At 43.4% G+C, this 19,989-nt stretch overlaps 1 protein-coding gene across 2 annotated transcripts in view; it reads right to left on the bottom strand.

Annotated features, from left to right (window-relative positions):
* The window catches only part of prkcab (protein kinase C, alpha, b), a 79,969-nt gene that overhangs the window by 22,876 nt on the left and 37,104 nt on the right, over positions 1-19,989 (bottom strand). For both annotated transcript variants that reach the window (XM_062408779.1, XM_062408778.1), the window contains exon 4: positions 61-172. In XM_062408779.1, the coding sequence (XP_062264763.1) occupies positions 61-172 (112 nt within the window). The remainder of the gene's footprint in view (positions 1-60; positions 173-19,989) is intronic.

The following is a 19,989-nucleotide window of genomic DNA, read 5'->3' as shown; positions in this document are numbered from 1 at the left end:
GAGAGAGAGAGAGAGAGAGAGAGAGAGAGAGAGAGAGAGAGAGAGAGAGCGTGTACTCACTGTCACATTTCATCCCCTGGTGGATGAGGCCGTACAGCAGCGAACCACAGTGGTCGCAGAAGGTGGGACTGCCGTACGAGTGGATCTTGAACTTGTGCTTGCTTCTGGGGTCCTGGGCAGGGAGGAGAAAATATGATGGTGAGGCTGATTGGTTGAAACCTTCTTTCTGACCTGCAGTCACCTCTTTATTCAAAGTTTAGTGAAGCTGGCCTTGAGAATCAGTCGTTGCTGTGTTTTTCTGTGGGCTTTTATTCCTTTTAGACCATTTGTAGGACACATCGTTGTGTTTATGGACTCTGGCCTTGTTTTCTTGTGTTTTGGTGTTTTTTATTTTCAGTTGATTGTTTCCTGTTTTACTTTGTGACTTCTTTCCTTGTGTGCTGCCTTGCTGGAGGAGGTTGAGAGATCATAAAGGGCTGATTGTCACTGCGCCTGTCGCTTAGTTCCACCGTCGTTGAAATTCCTTCCTCGTGTCTAACGATCGTCTCGCTTGAACTATTAGTTTACAAATCACACTAATACTAACTATTCTACATCGTGTCCATCGTAGCATCCAAGACAAACCCCCCCCCCCCCACCCTCCCCCCGAAAAGAACGAAACAAATAAACAAACAGAAAGACACATCCAGCTGGAACGGATTTGTCAGGTCCTTATCGGTGCGTGGGAACGTGTACGGTTCATGTGATTTCGTGCTCGGTGTCAGTTATCTCCATCTTGTCGTCCTGGAAGCCGGCCCAGCAGAATTCTCCCCGATTCAGGCTACAAATGTTCCGGCACAAATAAACACTGTACAGCGATCCTGTAGAACCAGGACCAATGCGAAAACTGAGCAACTGTTTAACTTGGACTGAACATCTGGCACCGGGGCTGGGCAAATTTTGAGCTGTAATGAAGGAAATGGGGATTGATGCTGTGGTAGGCTTTCAAGAAGACAGGCACGACAGTAGTGATCTGGATGTTATCAGTCTTTAAATGTTTTCTGCAGCTCACATTGCATGAAGGGTCAAAGCATCTCAAGCGGGTTCTCCTGCAATCTGCACTGACCAAGCTTTTTAACTTGTTGGAAAAATCGATTCATATGTATTCCAGTTAGTATTTTCCAGGTTTGCTAATTCCTACAATCACCACAAAATAAACGTGGCTGTAATTAAAACCCTGCAAATGAGGCTGGATAAAGCCCCCCCCAACCCCCCACTAGCATCGCCTCCATCAAGCTGAAATGTGTCAGAACGGCTGCATGTGTAATTATACAGGCCACTGACTGTGTAAGTGGGCCCGCATCATTGGAGAGAGCACACAAACACACTTAATCAAGCAAGTAACATGACCCACGAAGAGGATGGCGAATAGATAGATGTAGAGGAGATGCATGTGTATGGGAAACAGAGGAAGTTGAAGGGTGTGACTGACAGAGGATCAGTGAATAATCTGAAAAAAATTGCATCATTCTCCTTTAAGTGAGCTCGTCCATATTTGATCTTTTCCTGGAGGCCTTTCTCGAGACAGAAAAGAAAACAACAAATGGCTCAGTGGTCAGGCCCCTTGTGTCCTGACTGCGTCTTCTCTCCCCCTGCAACCCGCATCCCATTTTCACCTCCACACCGTTCCAACGCTCGTTCGTTTCAACTTTTCACAGGAGGCTTGCTCAGTGAACAACAGACAGCCACAGAGGACCCAGTGCCTCCTTTCCTCTCTCTCTCTGTCTTTGACTCCATCAGCCCTCTTCCTCTCTCCACGTCGCTGGTCAGCGAGCACCTGGATGTTTTTCACTTTCCTTCTCCGCCCTCTCTCATCTTCCTGCTGCCTTCATATATATTCTCACCTTTACCCGGTGTCGTTTTCTCTTTGTATTCATTTCCCCCGTGCTCTTTGGAGTCACAGATAAAATGAAAGTGGAGGGATCTCCACTCACACCTATAGTTGGGTCGATATCCGTTTTTTCCCTGCGGTCCAGCGAGCTGATGCAAAACCGGCCGAGCTGACAATTTACGATATGACAGCTTCTGTATCAGGAACCTGTACCACCAGCATCACAGAGCTAAATCCAATTTGTACTGCAATAGCAACTAGAATGGCGCACTGAGAGTGGGAACCTCGGCCAAGGCTCAACACTTCCCTTGGGAAACCATCCGGTCCTGTGAACATGCCAGGCTTGTTTCATGTAGATCCATGAATTATTCTCTGAGAAACAGAGAACAGTGTTGACACCTTGTGGCAAAAAATTATCTCATTGGTCTGATGTTTGGCTTTCTATCAAACCAGTTAGTGTGTTCGACTCGGTTCAGGGGAAGAGGAAGAGGCAGAGTACAAAGACACAATCCGTTCACTGCCCTCAACTGCAGCATGTGTGTGTTTGTTTGTGTGTGTGTGTGTGTGTGTGTTAGTGTACACATGCCTTTAATCATCTTTGAGCCTTGAGTTGGAGCAAAAACCCTGGAAAAGTGTGGATGCACGTTGCAACCTTATTTAGTCTCTTCTCACCTCATCTGACCCAAAGTAACCAGTCCATCTTCTAGCTCTCAATATAAATATAAGATATATATATATATATATAAGTTTAATTATTTTTATTAGTCTAAATTAATGACGGCATATCACATACAGCAACACGTAAAGCATTACACAGTTTAGGTCAGGAACCATAAACACCCTGCTTAGACCAGTATAAACTTCACGTTTTGGATTTTACCAGTAAGAAAGATTGCGAGCTGTTTCCTGCACCTTGAAGGATTTAAAGAGGTTGATCGCGTTCCTTCCTTTGTTTTGATTGTGTATCTAACATAATAGTATGCTTAATATCAAACGTGAAAATGCGTGAAGAGGTGGAACACATGGCAGCTTTCATTCTGGCCCACGCCGCCACATCCATATCTTTTATGGTGAAGTCAACACAGAGTTGTAGATGTTTTTGATTTCCTCCATCAGAGTCAGAGGGCATGGTGCCAAAGGGCTTGGCCCCCTGGGTTTGGTTCGGCACGTGTTCAGTGATCCGTCCATGGGGAAGATGGAAGGAATCTAGTCCTTGCTTTTGTTTTGCTACATGAAAACAAGCATGCAGCCAATCACAACTCCGCACTTTCCCTTTAGGTTTGTTTCAGGTGATCTGTTTACGAGGCACCCGAGTCCCTGACTCACAGTCAAACACGGAGCACAGATGATACTATTTTGTTATTGCAAAAACACATAAAAAACAAACATCAGAAAGTGGAGTGGCGTATCTAGAATGTTGTATTTCCAAGCAGCTTGATGAGACATCACTTCAGACTGTATCTATCAAACATTCTTTCAGCTGGTTAAACACCGGACACCATGCGGCGCTGGGCAGAGACGCCAGCGGACAAACCGTGGACGCTAACAGACAGAGCTGCTGAGGCAAAACCAGGGGGGAAGATGGCTGCAGTGAGGCGAGATGATGCCGCTGCCGAATTCCTCGGAGCGTAACGAGAGCCCCGTGAAGCAGAAGATGAGGGAGAAGTCGAAAGATGAGAGCAGAGTGACAATGAGTCAAACTGAGGATAGGGTAATTATAATCAGGCATTGACGGGCACCTCGACGCAGGAAGTAACAATATTACTAATCAGACATTATGGTCACTAAAAGTGAAGCGTAGAGCAAAAGAGCTGATGTGATTCATATCTGAGGTTAATTGGTTAACTGCTTCATGCAGTTCGGGTGAATAATGTGTAATTTCCTCTTATGATGTAGGCAAAGGACTTTATTCAATCTGTGATATTCCTCCATGTTTGATTTGATGTGTATATGATGAGAAGCCTCCAGCTCACTGAAGTGTCCCCAAGCAACACACTGCATCTCCCCAGAGCCGCTGGGATGAAGACAAGCAAGGGCAGCCTCTGCAGAGTCCAGTGAAATGTCACCTTTGTATGGAATCACACACACATCCCCAACTTCAAGCTGCACTGAGGTTTACAAGTGAAAAACAACTATGATTCTCACTAAATTACAGTGAGTCTGTCCTTAACATGAACAAATGTGCTTTTGTTCCTTATAAAACATTTCCAGAGCCAGTTTTTGGAAGGATTAATAATAATAATTAAATAATTGCTGATGTGATATGTGAGAGATGAAAGAGTTAAACAGAGAAGAAGATGATGTTAGCCCGCATCATGGTCAAAGTGCTGCTAATGGAAACAGTGGGGCAAAAGTTATATTTATGGATTTAGACATCTTAAGACTTCATAAATAAACACATAAATAGTCAAGATAACTGATTTGATAAAATGATCTGATGCAGTGAAGCTTCATATGAGATTTTTCCTAGTTGTTGTTTTTCCCGACGGTCATTAGAACTATTTAGGTGCCACACAAACACACTTTATTCTCGCAAAATGATCCCGAGACATCAGTAAGAGGAATTTATCATCAACAAACACAAAAAAAATCTAAAAGTAGTTAGACCAGATTCATGTGATTGTGACTGTGTGTGCGTTTGTTAGTGTGTGTGTGTGTGTGTGTGTGTGTGTGTGTGTGTGTGTGTGTGTCAGGATGAGGGACAAATGAACAACTGTACAGTTGCCATGGTGATAATGTCTTACAGAGGATTCTATGATGGATTGAGTCAGCGGAGAGAAAGCAAACAGAGATGGAGAAAGAGAAGTAGAGAATAAATGTGGTGGTTAAATAAAAATGAAGGCTTACGGCAGGCATCTGCATGAAAGACAGCGCAGCATCAAAGAGCATGCAGCTAGAGGTAAACTAACAGAAGAGGTGAGCACCATGGGGCCAAACTGGAGCAAGACAAAAGATGCAATGTTCTTTCTCCTCAAGGCTGGAGTTCAGCTGCTCGGCGGAAAATAAAGAGAAGAAAAGGCCGCTGAGAGGATTCTCAGATAAAGGTGGTCTGTTGTGAGTAGAGTCCAAACACACGCTGCCCAGAGCCCCGGTGGAGCAGATCTGACCTGTGGTGGAGACGCACCCACACACCACTTCATCAATGACCATCTCAAAGAGAGAGTGTCTGCACGTGAGTGAAGGAGAAACAGACAGGGGGAGATTTGTACTGTGTTAACAAGCAGCCGACTGGTTTAGAGAAAGGAAAAAGATGAGGGAAAAAAGAAAGTCAGGACTGCAGCAACAGATCGAGAGGCAAACCAGAGTCACATGGACGGAAGAGGAGATGGATGTCAGAGACGGTGTCTGTTCTGTGGGTGTGTGGGTGGAATCCAAGTCACACCAAATCTCCAGGCCAAGAGTTGACACTTTGCACAGTCAGCCAGGCAGCCAGCCACCGTGGGCCCCGGCTAACAGTCGTGTGTCCACACTGTGCAGGCAAACTGTCACTCGCACAATTACACAGACTTAAATAGACGCAATTACACTTAACCGTGACTGACAGCAGGTTTGTATTTTGGGGCAGGCGACAAATATGAAATATTGAATCTACAAATGTCTGTGTGACTAACCCCTCACATCCACTGTACACTGCTGCAGTCTACGCTGTGCTTCATCTCCATCGGGAGCGTTTCAGAAAAGATCTTCAAATCATCTGCTCTTCAGCTGCCACATTAACAATATCACCTCAAGTCATTTAGGGCTACCACTAATGAGCATTTTCATTATTGATTAGCCTGCTGATTTACTTCTTGATTCAAAGATTCATCATGAAATGTGGGAAGAGAGAGAATAATTACCACAGCGAATATTCCTTCTTCTTGGATCCAACTAACAGTCTGAAAGTCAAAAATATTAAATGTATTCTGTCATACGAGGAATATTTGACAATTCTGCTTGAAAATAGTATGAAAGTACAACTTTTTTATGTTGTTCTTCTTATCAATATGCAGCTCATTTATTATCATTGGGGCAAAAGATACTTGTATTATACTCAGGTGATAAAATAGATCCTATGCAGCTTCAGACGCTTTTGCATGTAAAGCTAAATAATAACATGGAAAAGCCAGTAAGAAGGGAATTAGTAAAATCCTTCAATATAAATCTCATGTAAAAAAAAAAATCATAAATTCAAGAAAATGTTACAATCAAGAAGGAGCTGAAACACACAGTAAGTGAAAAACTAAATGTATTTTGGCAAAAATCACAGATCCACTGGAAGTTCAGTCTAAATATGTCAAAACAAAGTGATGATTTACTGTGTTTAAAACCTTTTTAGTCTGCTACAAAATATCAGCTTAAGTTCACTTATGCCAAATAGACAAATAATAAATTGTCTATAATCACTCAATCACACGAGCACACACACAAACACAAACACACACATACACACAAACAATAACAAACTCAAATACACAATGCGCTATTCAAGTACAGCCCCTGACAGGCACCCGGGTTGAGATTGCCCTCCACGCGATCAATTGTGCCACTAGCACGACCTAATCTGTCTTCTGACACTGATAAAAACAATAATGAAGCAGTGACTCAGTCCATGAGAACAGAGGAGGGAGGACAGTGGTTGGAAGGAGCTGACATGAGATATATCAACAGTGGGATGAAGGCGAAAGGCTGGGAAACACAGATTTAGAAAAAAAGCTCATTATCATCTCTGCTATTATCTCACAACCATGACTGTGTTGTTTATCTGCAGGTCATGTGCCTGTTCACGCTGTGGCTGTAAAAGGAGAAACCGTTGTATTGTCTATCAATCGCTGATCTAATTAGCAGGATGACATGTCTCTCCCTCTCTCCACCTGTCAGCGTTTAATGGACCGTCGCCTTCACAATCTCCCACTGTAGCCTCATTATGTACAAGACACATTTATCGTGTGTAAATGAGGCAGCAAACAGAAACACTGATTTCAAAGGAGGAGTCGTATTCAACACGTGTTCTGGACTGTTTTGTTTCAGCGTGTGTGTCCATGTATTACTCATATTGTGGGGACCTTACAGTCTTGTCAATCTCACGGTCCCCATGACGTTACTCATGGGTACAGGGTACACTATGGACAGAGTCTCAAATCTGCATGTCTTCATGAATGTGGGAGGAAGCCAGAGTACACGGAGAGAACATGCAGAGACAGAAGGAACATGCAAACTCCACAGGGGAAAGCCGGGTCCTTCCCTTTGAACGCATTGCATCCCATTTGTGAAATCATTATCTGAAAAGTTACCAGTGACTACAGCTGTGGTGGTAAAGTATTTCCCTCTGAAAGTACCTTCCCACCACTGAGGAACACACACACAAAAAGGTACACAGTAAAGTGAAACCGGGTAGATACTTGTGTCGGGTGCCTACTCCTTCCCTGCCGTGCTCTAATTAACGGTGGAGGAGCGATCCAGTGTTCGGTTGCATTCACACTGCTCCTCTGAACACCCCGCACCCTTTCATCACAGCCCAACTTTCATCATCAAACACAGCATTTAATTAGACTGACTGGGATATGAGGCTGGCTTTCATATGCATGTGTGTGTGTGTGTGTGTGTGTGTGTGTGTGTGTGTGTGTGTGTGTGTGTGTGTGTGTGTGTGTGTGTGTGTGTGTGTGTGTGTGTGAGTGTGTGTGTGGGCCTCTCTCTGACACGAGCTGCAGCTGAACCTTTGTTATATTCACACGGAGCCTTTCAACCTGTGAGAGTATCATCACTTCCTGGGTGGTCCTCCATCCGACTGGAGGTCTCTGCGGCTGCCGGTGTCGGGCCCCGTTAAGAGACACCGGTGCTGATGGCTCCATCGCTGCTCGCTGGTAATTGAGCTGCGAGAGTGGCTGAGCTGTTCAGAGGATAGTTGACTTAGTCAAGAGGCAGTGGAGGATCCCACTCAGGGTGATTCAAGGCCAGGCTTGGCACTGTGCCGATTCCAAGCCAACACACATGACTACATACAGAATGTAAACACAGCCAACAACTACCTCTACAATATTAACACACTCACACACACACACACACACACACACACACACACACACACACATACACAATCAGACCTGGGAGCTGAGCTTTAGGTGGTACTTTTATAAATTCAAATTCCAATGTTATTTTTGCAGTAGGTTAAAACTACATTATTCCTTTTGAGTTTCTCTCCATGATCATCCTATGATGAAGTCTTCAAAAGTGTTTAAAACACTCACTTCATTCTGATAAAATTCTCTGCAGGTGACAGGTACTGTATCTTGTTTACTGACAAGACCTGTTTTCATTGTATTACATCATATGAGAGCTGTGAGCTTGACCAGACAAATCTGGATGAGCAAAATAAAGTGAAGCCTCCTAAGGATGTCTTCGAGTCAGGCCTGTAACCCTCTATAACCCTTTAACCCCCATCAGCTTCAGCTCAGAACTCAGAGACTGTGGTTGCACTGATCAGCTCCCAGCGGAGAAGAAAAAAACATGGAGATCTAAAATACTGAATCATTAAAAGAGGAGATAAGACTGTAACAAAGGTGCATGTGTGTCTTCACAAAGAGAATCTGTCTTTATCAAGGGCTGCAAATGTGTCCAATTAGGAACAGTCAGGAATGAACTAAATATAAAAGCTTCAACAAGAGGGACAAAAACAAGGAGACCTTTAGTGAGCAGGTAGAGCTATAACAGGAGACACGCACAGAGTAATTGCTGCTTAAGGATATCTTAAGTGTTCTTTCTCACTTTTCCTGTTTGCTGCTGACACGTCTGACTCGGCTCAGCGGTGAATAATTACACAAGTTGTGTTACTGCACTGGATTTTCACACGGGGCAGTTTTACAAAGACTCAAGCAAACTATTACTAAAGTTCAAGCAAAGCAAGGAAACGTTTCCGCTCATCTATCACCTGCCTTCCCACAGTGCTTTGCTGCCGTCCCCGTTTTAGCCCCCACTTCCCCCAGCGTGGTTATTAAACCACTGACTTGTGAGAGAACTGGACGACTGGCCGGTATCATACCTGCGCGTTAATCACTGTGACATCGCCATGGAAACCAAGGAGGACAGGCCCCAGGTGGCCATCTCGCTCTCGCCCTCTCACACACACACACACGCATGTACATAGAGACACACACACACACACACACACACACACACACACAGAGTACTATCCATAGGAACCACTAACAACTAAATTACCTACTGATACTTTAAATCCCCCATTTATCATTTAAAACACATACATGTAAATGATAAAACACTATAATTTATTAATCTCAGCCACAGTTTAAAGTGTTTATTATGTTTTTGTAAGCAAGTATATAATCAAAGCATTTATAGGTCTCCTATGATGACATATAATATTACAACTGAATTTATGGCCATTCATTATCTGTTTATGCATCAGACTCCATTTACTGGGGCCCCCTTGAGGATTTACAGGTCAAGCTAATGTTTCCAGTATAATATAAAAACACAATATAAACACAACACAGCCATGATTGGCATAACAAATAATAAATACTACAGAGATTAAAAACAGCAGCTAGAAGCGGTAATGTAATTTTCTCTATTTGGTTAATGTGAGCATGGGATATAACTCAATATTTCAACTGTATAAGCAGTGTGATTACCACTGTGCCACTGCGCCACTGTAACTGTAGCAACAACACAAGTATTCAAGTAAAAGTAATAGTCTATCAATATATTAATACATTATAGAGTGTTTCTGCATCTTTGTAAACAGGCTATGAATATTAAAAATAGGTGGACTTCAAGTATGTTGCCCCAGACCAGAGCTAAAAGCAATATTATTCATGTATAAACAGATTCACATGTATATATATATATCCTACTGTGACTATATAAAGTTGAACTCATGGCTGTTTGTGACGAGCTGGACAGTAATTTGAGCATCATTAAGCTCCCGATACTTTACACATCCTTCAAGATCAAATCAGCTCACCCACAGTATTTGATGATAATCATCTCTTTGATAAATCCCTTAGTGTTGATGAGCACCAGGAGTGCAGCTTTACACAAGCGCTTATTGTCGATTGGCAAACAAACCCAGGAAATTAGAGAAGGCACATCCAGCCTATGGAGTACATTAGAGAGATGGATAGCTAAAGCCCATAGAAGCAGAGGACTTAATTACACTCATGGTAATCCTCTATAGCCATCTGTGAAAATAACGTGCTTGGAGGATGTTGGGGAGGTTGAAATTATATTTCCTGGCGCAGCTGTTTGCCCCAGTTGGCAGGTGCCCGCCCAGTTGGACCATTTTAGTCTTTAATTGGGTGGATAAAAATTGATTTGGGCAGGTTGATATCATTTGGCCCACTTTGCCATCGGGGCTGTTTCCAGTTAGAAAACACTTGAGGTGCCGAGGGAGAGACACGAGACAAACACGCGCGCATGAATAGTTATTGTGGTTGGGTTTTTCAGTATAATCAGTGGTTGCAGCGGTGGAGAGAAAGTATCTACTCTAAAACCCCTGGACTTTGTTTCAACAATAAAAGTTCAAAACCAAACCTCCAATCAAAGGACTTTCATTCTGTGTAGTTGTCAGTACATCCGATGGTGCAACTGCTAATCACAAATTTGATGAGTTAAACTTTAAGTATCGGGCCAAGTTTGTAGCCCATATCAATGGCAACAATTCTAACCACAATTTACTTTCATCCATCCATCCTCTATACCACTTGTTCTTTCAGGGTCGCAGGTGAGCTGGATTCAATCCCAGCTGACATTGGGCGAGAGGCGGGTTACACCTTGGAGAGGGAGCCAGCATGACACAGTGCCAAAATATAGAGAACAATTTACTCTCACATATACACCTACTATCAGTATCCAACTAGCCTAACTCCAGTCTGCATGTTGGCTCTTATGGGAGAAAGCTTGAGTACCCGGAGAAAACACACAGAGACAAGGGGAGAACATGCAAACACACAGAAAGGCCAACAAACTGGGATTTGAACCAGCAATCTTCTTGTGATCTGAGGCGACTTCCAGGATAAACTTCATGTTGCCTGTAAAAGATGACATCTGTTCATGCAAATCAAGACTTTTAATGTGTAATTAATTATCACTATTAGGTTTAACCATGATTAAGCCATAACTCCTCAGATTGTCCATATTCCCTAAAGTCAATGCAAAAATCTTTTTCGAGTCTCAGTAGCTCGCTTTCATTTTCCCATATTGAACGGACAAGCCCTTCAGGGGTGAACAAAACTTAACAGCATGACTGCGGAGTTCCCAAATGTTAGAGCTCGATGTGTTAAATTATGAATTGTGCAAAACCAAATCTGTGTAGGAGGTTTTCCCCTGTTGTTGGAGCTGTATCAGTGTGAGAAGGTTATAGAGGACAATATGTGCTTCAGGCAGTACTGCTCTTCAACTCCTTCCATCGCCAGCCCTAGAACGTTAGTCAACAACTGAGTCTTAGGCATGGCTCCCACAAATATGTCAATACAACTGTTATTGGTAACTCAAGTGTCTTTGGAATCAGAAAGCTTAGTTCTAGTGCTGTTATATTTTATATTCTCCTCACACATGAAGTGAGCTGGAGTTGGACTTTAAGGTGTTTCCATCGTCTAAACATGTAAACAGATGTTCTGGTGTCCTCTCTCTTTCTGCTAGATTAAGTCTGTGTGTGTTGTGATGTCATGTGTCCTAAACCCTCTGACGTCAACTGTGTGTGTGTGTGTGTGTGTGTGTGTGTGTGTGTGTGTGTGTGTGTGGATTATGTCAGATGCCCTGTAGCTGGCAGAGAGACTGCTTTGGCCCCTGATGTTTCTGTCAAGCATCCAAACAGCAGACGATTACCACAATGCCACCTGATTATGAGTGTGTGTGTGTGTGTGCGTATGTGTGTGTGTGTGGGTGTGCATGGCTGCAAACATGCGTCCCTTACTATTTACGTCTTGACAATTGCATAAGGAACCCAGCTGTTCTCTGTCGCTTTGTCTTTCCTCAGTACAAGTGCTGAATATTCAGCTTTGCTGTAGTACGTACTGACTTAGAAGCTTTCAGATCTTGTCAGAGATACGCAGCTTTAAGATGAAGCGAAAAGATCAACAGCTGGCCCGTCAGAGGGCTGCTAATCCCAGAGGTGTTAGTGATATGGGAACATCCCCGTAAGGCTTATCCATACGTACCATACACTCCAATGATTAGACAGAGGAAACATCACTGATGATGAGATGAGACGTGTGGGTCATGAATAAGATGAACCTCTGACCCCTGACTGTAAAACTCATCACAGATGAATGTGCAGTGCTTCAGTGCAGCAATACAGAATAAGTATTTGTGTTAAAGTACGAGACAGTCAGTCTATCGCCTGTTAAAAATCCTGTTTTGAATAACAAGTGTGCCATAAGCAAATGTGACTATATTTTACAATATGAAGGATTAAGATGATCAGACAAGGAGATTTAGATCTTGTTCCCCCTTTAGAGCTGATTCACAATTCCGACTTTATATGTACAATGTCGTAAGTAATATAATATCTTAAAATCTTTGCAGCAACTCATAGATTCATCCGTCCTGTGTAGTCTCTGTAGTACGATGGAGCATGAGGAATGCTTGAAGCGAATAGGAAAGTGAGATTTTTAGAATAAAGTTAAAAAGTCTAAAAATTACAAGACTAAAGTAATAATATAAGAAAAATGAACTCAATAATTGTATTATTAGGACAAAGTTTAATGTCATTTTAGAGGAGGAATATCAGAAGATCATCAGTTTGTTAAATTATACTTTAATTAAATTTGACAAATAAGGAAATTCTTAATTTTTCTGGCAAATAGGCACCACATTATTATATCAGGATTTAATGAAGACTGTGCACTAAAGAACCACAACGACTGGAGTGGAACTCCAACATGGAGCTGGTTATTTCATCAAATTATGTCTATTCTCTAAAAAAAATTAATTCTAAATTAAAGAGATATTCTTTTACATCATTATCCTAAAAATCTCAGATTCTGTTTTATGGAACCTAATACTCTGCTACGTACAGAAGCTTTTGAGTTCTGAAAAAAAATGGAAAGAAAAACAACAGCAGTGACTGAAAATATTTAGTGACTAAAACTGATCGCTTATAAAAAGAGCAGTGAGTATGACTCAGTTGTTGTTCTTCTGATTGTATCACTGAGATCATTCACAGTGTATTTAAATACATGCCTCTATCTGAGCATTTAATATAGAACAAATACATTATATATCATTTCCAAAGAGAACATCTGGCCATGCTGAGCATGATATCTATGACATCTGATTACTTTATCTAAGACCAATTCCCCAAATGACAAACAAATGTCATTACAACAATCATAATCATCATAGAATTTCCCCTTGATAATGCAGACCAACTCTGACCTGACCTTTTAGCCTCAATAGACTTAATGTACAGGGCTATAATCCACTAAAATACAGTATATATCCATATATATATATATATATATATATATAGTTTTTTCCCTCTCCCTGGAAATCCTCATTAAAGAAATGTGTTCACAGGACCATTTAATTGTAATAAGATGTATGAGGTGATAAACATGATAATTAAAAAGTAACGAGGACATTATGATGTGGCAGAAGTACAGACCCCTACATACGACACAACGGCACGTAATTAACCCAGTCATGACACAAATGTTCAATTGCATCACCCTTGTGTACATGCACGATTACTTCACACATCACATTTTCATGTGGCGCGGCTGACCTGATAGATCGTTTAATACGCCGGTGGCGTCTGCGTCAGCTTGATTGCGTCCAAGACATTTAGAGAATATTAGAGGTTTGGGGGTTCGGGCAGATCTATTCTTGTCAGACTGGGTGTCGCAGACAGCGCTGACTAATGGTCGCACGGGCTTGGCCGCTGCAGGAGGGATCAGCGACAGCTTAATGAGGCCAGAAGGCTTCTTTGCTTACAGAGATAGAGGGTGGAGGGTGGAGGGTGGTGTGGAGGAAGATGCACAGGAAAAGGGAGGATAAAAATGAACAGGAAAGAAAAACAGACAAGAGCAAACTGGAGGAAAGACAAAGCGAAGGAATGAGCAAAAAACTGAAAATAAGAGTGCAGGGACCATGTAGTTAAATGAATGGATAAGGTGTCCCAGTGATATCCTCCCACTCCTAATGTGTGTGTGTGTGTGCATGTGTGTGAGGAGCATCCCCGACTGCTCTGTGCATTTAATTAATCGAAAAGTGACAACTCTAGCGGGAGCCTTATTTTGCATCCATCTCATCTCCCTCCTCCTCCTCTTCTTCCTCCTCCTCCTCCTCCTCCTCTTGTGTTGGTGTGAGATGAGTCACCCACAGTAACAGTTAGGAAGGGCTGTCCCTCCTGTCGTCGCTGCTGGGGACGGGAGCTCTGTCGGGGGTGCGAGGTGGTTAGGCCTGCCTCAGCACGTTCGCACCAAGAGGCAGTCAGAGGAAGTTGGCAACCGACAGAGCGGAAAGGGAGAAGAGAGCGTGTGGATGAGTGAGGGACGGAAACGTTAAATGATCAAATGCCTTTTTTTATTGACTGTGACAATCACATGCAAAAAGAATCACTCTTGAGTTCACCTGTTTATAAGTTTGAAACCTGTTGCTGCCGTAGGTCAATGTCAGAGGTTACTCCGGACTTGCACGTCTGCGTCGGCCACGTCAACCGAAATGCTGCTCATTCACTCCCCCGCCCCCCCCCCGGGTAAAACATATTTTAGGTGCACACCCGGGAGAGATAAAACACAAACACACATAGATGGATACACACACGTTCACACATTCTACCTCAATGCACCCTGGGGACTCAGGCCCAGGCCTTGGGACATTTATTTTTCACTATATAGAGGAGTACATAAGGTTTAACTGATTTGTGAACCAGTGAGTGATGTTTATGTGTTCGGGGTGCGTGTGTGTGTGTGTGTGTGTGTGTGTGTGTGTGTGCATGCTCGTAAGGAAGACAGGAGGAGAGGAGGTGACGTCCACAGTAGCAAGACACACTGAGGTGGCTTTGTTACAGAGACAGAGCAGACAGAGTGGAATCTCAGCCCTGGCGCCTCATGGAAACGGATGGCTCTGTTTCAGCTCTAGATTTACCTGATGGCTGCTTTTTCAGGTCGTGGGTGATAAAGTGCGGCGGTACTTCCAGGACAAAAAACAAATCACAGCATTGGCATCACGCCTTGTACGGTGAGCACTTCAACAAGTCGTCTCACTTTCCCAGAAGAAAAGCCGATACTGTAAGTGACACATCTCAGCCTGTTTTGGACATCATCATGCACCGAGAGAGGAATGTGGATTCTCGGACTGGAAATGCAGCAACAAACCTACTACATCCCTTCCTCCTCCTCCTCCTCCCACCTCCCCAACTCTCCTGGGGTCCCTCCCCGGTGCTGACATTAAACATTGAGCAGCCGCGGCCTCCAGACTGAGGAATAGGTCAGCTCCCTGGCCGCCGTCTGCCCGCAAACACACACTATCTATCAGCCTGCAAACACACACACATGCACGGGCAGGCACGAGTAAATACAGAGGCTCATGCACATACCCACTCATGCACATACCCACCAGGTGATCTGTGGGTGTATAAATCTGTCATAAAACTCTCATCTGATAAATTCAATTTCATTACATGATAATCCTCAAGTGGTAAATTACACTATTTATGATTTGGCCTCAGTTAAGATTGTTTTTCCCTTTAAAAGTTTTGCAGATTAAGCTTGAGATTCACCGGCAAGCAACACAGAGGATTACTTTTCATTTACTCATTTTCATCGTCAGGTTTGGAACTGTGAGCCCTGCTTCACAAAACACAGCTTACTCACTAATTTGAGTGGAGCGCTCAGGGGTCTCCAAGCCTTGATCGTTTACACTTTAACCATAAACTTAATTTTATAATACACAAAGTCATTGTGGATTGAAGTTCGTCCAAGTGAATATTTCAGCAAGAACTGTAAGAGTGTGAACTCTAGGAAAGCAAAGCTAACACAAGAGCGTTGATTTCTTCTGCTGACCAAATACTTAGTACAACAGAGGCTTCAGGCAGAGAGAGATTAAGAGTGAGTGAGTGTGTGTGTGTGTGTGTGTGTGTGTGTGTGTGTGTGTGTGTGTGTGTGAGTGAGTTAGTGTGTGTGTGTGTGTGTGTGAGTGAGTGAGTGAGTGTGTGTGTGTGTGTGTGAGTGAGTGAGTGTGTTTGTGTGTGTGAGTGTGTAGTGTTATACAGCACGTCGAGCAGTGCATTTATGACAGCAAAGCAACTTTTGTGTCCCTGGTCAGTCTTTGCTGTTGCGTTTGTGATGACTGAACGACAATGGAAGCAAACTGCAGGAGGTGCAGGAAAAGAAGTGATGAACTTGAGGAAAATAGTTAAGTATGAGGACAAGGGGGGAGAGTGGGAGGAAAGAAAGGAGGAATGGAGGGAGCAACGATCGTCACAGCTCCAATGTTATAATTTTGCAGATTGTACCGGGGTTCAGAAGCACGACCCACTGCGCTGAGCTCAATCCGTTTTCATTATGAGGAAATCAAACTAAAATCCCAAATGCCAAAGAGAAAAAGACAGTGGCATTTAACTGAAACTCCACCTCTGTTATCCACAAACTCCGAGCACTCCAACGTACTGTTATGCACATTAATCATCGATGACACAACCTAATTTGCGCTTCGTGAAATTAGGCCCAGCAGTGAGGTGTTGTTCATGAGCAGCCATTAAGTTCCTGAATCAGGTTAGGCTCTGCGGTGCGCTTCCTCATCTCAAACACCTCCCATCAGGCCACTGCGAAGTCTTTCACCCGCTGAGGGTGCAGGTTTTATGACTATTCATCTTCTACACTTCACCTCAGCGGGACGCGGGATGTGGCACCATCGTTAGTCTGTCGGCCCTTAATGAGCTTCCACTTATTCAGCAATTAGACCCAGCAATGAGTGCTTGTGTGTCTGGAATGAATAAAGACAGAGTGAGCACCTTGTACACCAAGCACGAAACTAAAGATGCAGTTGTAGTGTTGTTGAGAGTTTGTTAAGGATCATGCAATTTAACACCTTTCAATCAGGTGAGCTGACTGTGTATGGGGGGGGGGGGTGAGGTGCAAGGTTTCTTGGTGTAACATTAAATATTAAATTATAACTTAAGAGACACAAAGTTCAACTGGTATAAGCCACTTGCAAAGTTTTCCAGTTAATGTGATCTAATGGGCCGAGCTCCTCGGGTAAACAGCATTTCCAGCTTCGAGGCTGATCTCAGGCCAGTTAAGTGTGGGGAGTGCAATGGGTCATGATAACAGCGCGTGTCGACTCAGGAGAGGAAAACATGTCAGAGAGGCTGAGAGTCCACCTTTCTGAGCAACTCTTCAGTAACACTGCACCAACAAGCACCGGCTCAGACTGACATTTCTGGGGCAGCTATCAGCGTGTGTGTGTGTGTGTGTGTGTGAGAGTGTGTGTGTGTGTGTACCTGAGAAAGAGATGTACCCTAAGATTTGGTCTAAAACCAGTAGACTTTATATTTATAATGGGCTGAATCAAGGTGTGAAAGGTTCCTCAGACCACGGACCAGACTAACCGACCAAAGAGAGGGGGTGTCAGTCGGGATCAAACTTTACATTACATTTTGTCCAAAGCGACTTACAATTAGTACACTCAACATTTATGAGGGGCCATTTAGGGGTTCAGTATCTTGCCAAGGACACTTCGGCTTGCAGATGGGGAAGAGTGGGATTGAACCAGCAACCTTCTTGTTGGAGGACGACCACTCTACCCCCTAGGCCACATCGCCCCCTAATTGAACCATGGTTGGGTTTTAGTGAAACATTCAGACCAATTACTTACTGGTCACTTCAGAATCGCTGTTGCCAAGGCTTGCATGGTTACTATTGCGTATATTGTTGAACGACAAGGACTTTCATTTACTCATTTGAGCTTGTGTCTAGTTCTGCGCTCCCTTAATTTTCTCCATTCACACAGAAAGTCCTCTACAGCAGCCATAGAACTGACAACACTTCTTCTTCTGCCTCTTTCCAGGGCATCCTAAGGTGTTTCCCCGACCAGATGGGTTATGCAATCTCCCCATCGTGTTCAGGCTCTCTCCTTTTGTCTCTGACCATATGGACGAACCCAGTCAACCTCCACAGAGACGCATCCATGTGGCATCATAATTCAACCCCTGAACCACCTGCACTGACTTTTTTTTTAGCCCCTTTCTGACCTGTCCTGTCGTGCGATGCGCTATTTCCTTCCTTCTGTCTCGACACAAAAAATACGACACTGCCAACGCTACACAAATCTGCCTCGGGTATTTATCAACAGACCTGATACTACCATACTGTGGACTTCCAGAGACATTGTCTGTCTTCTCTCATTGTCATTCCACATGCAACAAAAGGAAGACGTGCTTCAAAGGTTCATCTGTGTTAGAAACAAAACGCAGATCTTTTACAGAGGTTCGTTGAAGCTTTGTTTTTAAAATAGGAAGGCATCGATTTTATTAAATCAGTTAATCGATTAAATAGTTTCCCCAGCCCTGACTAACTTATATGTGATGTTTCTGCTTTCATTCACATAGAAGATTGAGGTTTAGAGGTTATTAATTAGGAAAATAAGAGCTGGGATTAAACTAGCAGTTGGTTTTGAGTAAAAGAAATTGATAACTTCACCTTGACAGGGATTTGTTTGAAATATTTTGAAACTGTACGGACTTGTTAAATTAATAATGTATAATATAATACGATAAAATGCCTCAGTTTTCAAACTAAAACTTGAGCTTGAACACGAATTAACAAAAGCCTCCCTACTACCCATGAAAGGATAAGTTGTACAGATATGGACGGATGGAAGAAGAGGTGTCTTTATCGACCGAAAAGAGGAAAGAAAGAGAAGACCAAGTGTTCTGATAACTCCTACAAATGAGGAGAGAGAGCAGATGCAACTGGTGAAGAGGGAACAAACACACACACAGACACACACACACACACACCATACGGCACAGCAGAATGTGGAGAACACACCAACACTGGCATCCAACAGTGCGACTTGCACATGTACAACAACACAATAGTGATCAGGCTCCGTGCACGTTATCATCTGACCATCTCTACAGTAACTGTCGGAGGGTCTGTGCATGTCGGCCACTCACAGGTCACTCGGTCTCCTCATGCTCCTCTCAGGCTGTGCCCATGTGCCTGATTACCGCTCCTCCTCTTGTTCATCACAGCCCAGCAGGGATTGGCCTTTTGACACGCACAACCTACTACAAACCACTCTCCTCCTCCTCTTCTTCTCCCTGCATATGACACATCTCCCCAATTTTCTCCTCCATCGTCCCTGCAGGGTGAAAGCCCTCCAGCCTCCAGACTTCTCCCTTTGCTCTACTTTGGCTTCTTGAGGGGTTCATGCAGAGGGAGGTGACAACCTTGTACATTTCCCTCTTCTGTTTAACCATCTTTGCTTAATTTCCATGTGCTAGTTTTTACTTCACATTACTAACTGGCCCTCCCCCATAAAACTTCTTTTCCTCCTCCGACCAGCATCTCCCTTCTCCCCTGTCGTCATTATCCACTCCTCCTCCCGCTCTCTGAGATTCTTTTGAAGACCAGGATGTCAGGTGCAGCTACTCACTGTTCTTTTCCCCAGGAGAAGATTCACTAAATTCCTCTTAATTTAATAAAACTTTTATGGGAACTCAATGCCCTGACCCCTATCTTGATGTCTCAGTTCTCCCTTTAAACATGGTCTCACTGTCTTTTCCTTCATGCCCACATGTTGAATTCCCCTTATAAAAAAGGAGAAAATGAATTCTCATCCAAACATGACCTACTCCCATTAATTATAATTCAGGAGGAAGTTGGACATAATTGGCATGCAGGGCATGCTGCTCAGCACAATGAAGCTTTATCTGCGCTGAAATATTATCCATTTATCTTGGAGATGATAATTACGCTGCCTAAAATAAGGCATTGGTCACACTAACACTGTGAGGCTTTAATAGGAATGCAGAGGAAACGTTCTGCACTAGCTCTTTTATTCTTTAACAGAAAAACAACATTAGAAATAAGTTTCCCGTGTGTTTCCGGCTGTGTGGGATTAAAACCAGCCCGCGGCTTTAATTATGGTGAGGTCCACTAACATTACTG

Source organism: Platichthys flesus, chromosome 16, assembly GCF_949316205.1.
Source record: "Platichthys flesus chromosome 16, fPlaFle2.1, whole genome shotgun sequence".
Taxonomy (NCBI): domain Eukaryota; kingdom Metazoa; phylum Chordata; class Actinopteri; order Pleuronectiformes; family Pleuronectidae; genus Platichthys; species Platichthys flesus.
The sequence above is the reverse complement of the archived record's forward strand: the minus strand, read 5'-3'. Positions and strand labels throughout refer to the sequence as shown.